This window comes from Phacochoerus africanus, chromosome 4 (genome assembly GCF_016906955.1).
Source record: "Phacochoerus africanus isolate WHEZ1 chromosome 4, ROS_Pafr_v1, whole genome shotgun sequence".
NCBI lineage: Eukaryota > Metazoa > Chordata > Mammalia > Artiodactyla > Suidae > Phacochoerus > Phacochoerus africanus.
Window position 1 is genome coordinate 147620974 of NC_062547.1, and position 3089 is coordinate 147624062.

The 3089-nt window shown below is 61.3% G+C and overlaps 1 protein-coding gene across 1 annotated transcript; it reads left to right on the forward strand.

The window, feature by feature from the left end:
• Window positions 1–1024: 1024 nt before the first annotated feature.
• Window positions 1025–2537, forward strand: POU4F3 (POU class 4 homeobox 3). The gene is made up of 2 exons (XM_047774504.1): window positions 1025–1226; window positions 1542–2537. The coding sequence occupies exons 1-2, from the start codon at window positions 1107–1109 to the stop codon at window positions 2436–2438; spliced, it is 1017 nt and encodes a 338-aa protein (XP_047630460.1). The 5' UTR covers window positions 1025–1106; the 3' UTR covers window positions 2439–2537.
• The last annotated feature ends 552 nt before the right edge of the window (window positions 2538–3089 follow it).

The window sequence follows — 3089 nt, forward strand, 5'->3', positions numbered from 1 at the left end:
GATAACAGTACGATGGAGCGACTTGGTCCTGCGCCAAACCAGTTGTGCTCCCTTGGGCTCGACCCTCGGGCCCTTGTTTTCTTCGTTTGTAAAGTGGCCTAACAGTCCCTACTGCAGAGGGTGTGTAGATGGCGCGAGCTAACTCTGAATGGCCGAGCCCATACTAGAAGCTCAAAAGTGATGGCTGTCCTTATGGGGAATGAGACTTGTGAGCGTCAGCGGCCCCGCAGAAGGGAACCGACGACTCCCAAGCCCGGTGGGCAGTTCTCAGAGGTTACCTCCCATTTCAAAAAATACTCAGTAGCTTCCCTTAGACTTGGCGAGTTGGGGAAACGGAGAAGGGGCCGAATTGTCTTTCTTAAGCCGGAGGAGGACAGCTCAGGCCTCCAGGACCGGCCGGCAGTTGCTTACCCCCACCTCCCTGGCGGAGGCGGGGGTCGCCCGGGGCTCATTCTGGTAGTTTCTCTTCCTCCCTGGAGCCCGTCTGGGCGCTTGGAGGCGCCTCCTCGCTGCGCCGCGGGGCCGGACTCTGGTGGACCGCTGGGCGCGGGGCCAGGAGCGCCCTGGAAATGGGCAGTTTGGCGGCAGCCGGGTCGACAAAGTGTGTGTGTGTGGGGGGGGGGGGGCATAGTCAGCTTCCTGGCCCGGGACTGCCCTTCTGTCTACGTGGAGCGAGTTGGGACAGGATGGAGAGCTTTGGGAGTTTGGGGGGAAAAAGTCCAAGAAGAAGAAAATCCGGAAGGTCTGCGGGCTGGAGCCGGGCGGGGCGGGGCGGACGCGGGGAGGCCCGGCCCGAGCCGGGTATAAAAGCTGCGGCCGGGGCGGCGGGGGCCGGCGCGGAGAGGCGCGCCCAGAAGCTGCAGCCTGGCCTCGCCTCCCCGGCCGCCCCTGCGAGTCTCGGGCGCGTGAGCACGCCTGCGCGCGCCCGGGCCCTTCCTGGCAGGCGGCTTGTAAGATGAGTGAAGACGCAGGTGGGGGAGAGGGGAGGCAGCGAGCGGGAGGGCGAGGGGAGCGCGGGCGCTGAGCGGCGCTCACTTGGAGCGCGGCGAGCGAGCGAGAAGAGCCTGATCCATGTCCCTGGCTGCCTCCCTGCCAGGCGCGCAAAGATGATGGCCATGAACGCCAAGCAGCCTTTCGGCATGCACCCGGTGCTTCAGGAACCCAAATTCTCCAGCCTGCACTCTGGCTCCGAGGCCATGCGCCGAGTCTGTCTCCCGGCCCCGCAGGTACGTAGTGGAGCATAATTACCGCTCTAAGGCACATTTTTTGACAGGCACTTGCTTCATGTTTTTTTCATGTCGCCCAGAACAATCGCCGCTGTCTGAACCCCTCTCCTTGCCTCCCCTGCGCTCTCTCCCGGCGCGCTCGCGCTCTCATTCATGTCTCTGATCCACACGTCTGTTCCAGCAGAGACTCTGTCTCCGTATTAATTTTTATGACCTGGGCTTTGAGGAGAGGCAGCTCGGTTGCTTGAAAATGTGTTTTAATCCTGAGTTGACAGTATTCCCCACTGACCGTGCTGTGCGCCTTCTCGCTTGCAGCTGCAGGGTAATATATTTGGAAGCTTTGATGAGAGCCTGCTGGCACGCGCCGAGGCTCTGGCGGCGGTGGATATCGTCTCCCACGGCAAGAACCATCCGTTCAAGCCCGACGCCACCTACCATACCATGAGCAGCGTGCCCTGCACGTCCACTTCGTCCACCGTGCCCATCTCCCACCCGGCCGCGCTCACCTCGCACCCGCACCACGCCGTGCACCAGGGCCTCGAGGGCGACCTGCTGGAGCACATCTCGCCCACGCTGAGTGTGAGCGGCTTGGGCGCCCCAGAGCACTCGGTGATGCCGGCACAGATCCACCCGCACCACCTGGGCGCCATGGGCCACCTGCACCAGGCCATGGGCATGAGCCACCCACATACCGTGGCGCCGCACAGCGCCATGCCCGCGTGCCTCAGCGACGTGGAGTCGGACCCGCGAGAGCTGGAGGCCTTCGCCGAGCGCTTCAAACAGCGGCGCATCAAGTTGGGGGTAACCCAGGCGGACGTGGGCGCGGCTCTAGCCAACCTCAAGATCCCCGGCGTTGGCTCCCTCAGCCAGAGCACCATCTGCAGGTTCGAGTCTCTCACGCTCTCGCACAACAACATGATCGCGCTCAAGCCAGTGCTGCAGGCCTGGCTGGAAGAAGCCGAGGCCGCCTATCGAGAGAAAAACAGCAAGCCGGAGCTCTTCAACGGCAGTGAGCGGAAACGCAAACGCACGTCCATCGCAGCGCCAGAGAAGCGCTCACTGGAGGCCTACTTCGCTATCCAGCCGCGGCCCTCGTCCGAGAAGATCGCGGCCATCGCTGAGAAACTGGACCTTAAAAAGAACGTGGTGCGGGTCTGGTTCTGCAATCAGAGACAGAAACAGAAACGAATGAAGTACTCGGCTGTCCACTGACTGCGGCGGGGCGCCGCGTCCGCGGCCGGGAGAGCCGAGCGGCTGTCTCCCTGGAGTCGGGGGGACGGCCATGGGGGCTCCGAGGCGTCTCCTGGCAGGTCAGGCTCTCTCCCCTGAAGCCACAGACTTTCCCTTTTATCCCATTGGGTTGCCTCCTGGCCTTCTCTCTTCCTTCTCTCCTTTCGATTCCCACCAGACAAGTTTGGGCGCTAAGGAAAGAAAAAGAACAAGAAAAAAGAAAGGCAGGCCTGGAAGCACGCGTGCTGTCCGTGGTGCTGAAAATCGCCCTTGCGCGCTGGACGGCACGACCTCAGGGCGGGAGCCCAAACGCAGGGGACAGTCAGCTGGCGGGACCACACACGACTCTGGGGCGAAGGCGCCACTGTGCTAAGCGCGATTAGACCAGGGGTTAAGGGATGGGAGGGAAATGATAAATAACAATACAAAGTCTAAATGGGGCACGAACTCGGACTGGAGATTTATTTAGAGTATATAAAATACATGTATGTTTCCAAAGGATAGCCTTATACTCCCTTCTCCGCCTAAATTTTATCCATTTCATCCTTTGGGTTGCTGTACGGTCTCTACAGTAGCATGGATTAGGTTCAGGGAAAACATGCGGGGGAGCTGTGGGCTCCGAGCTGTTCTGTA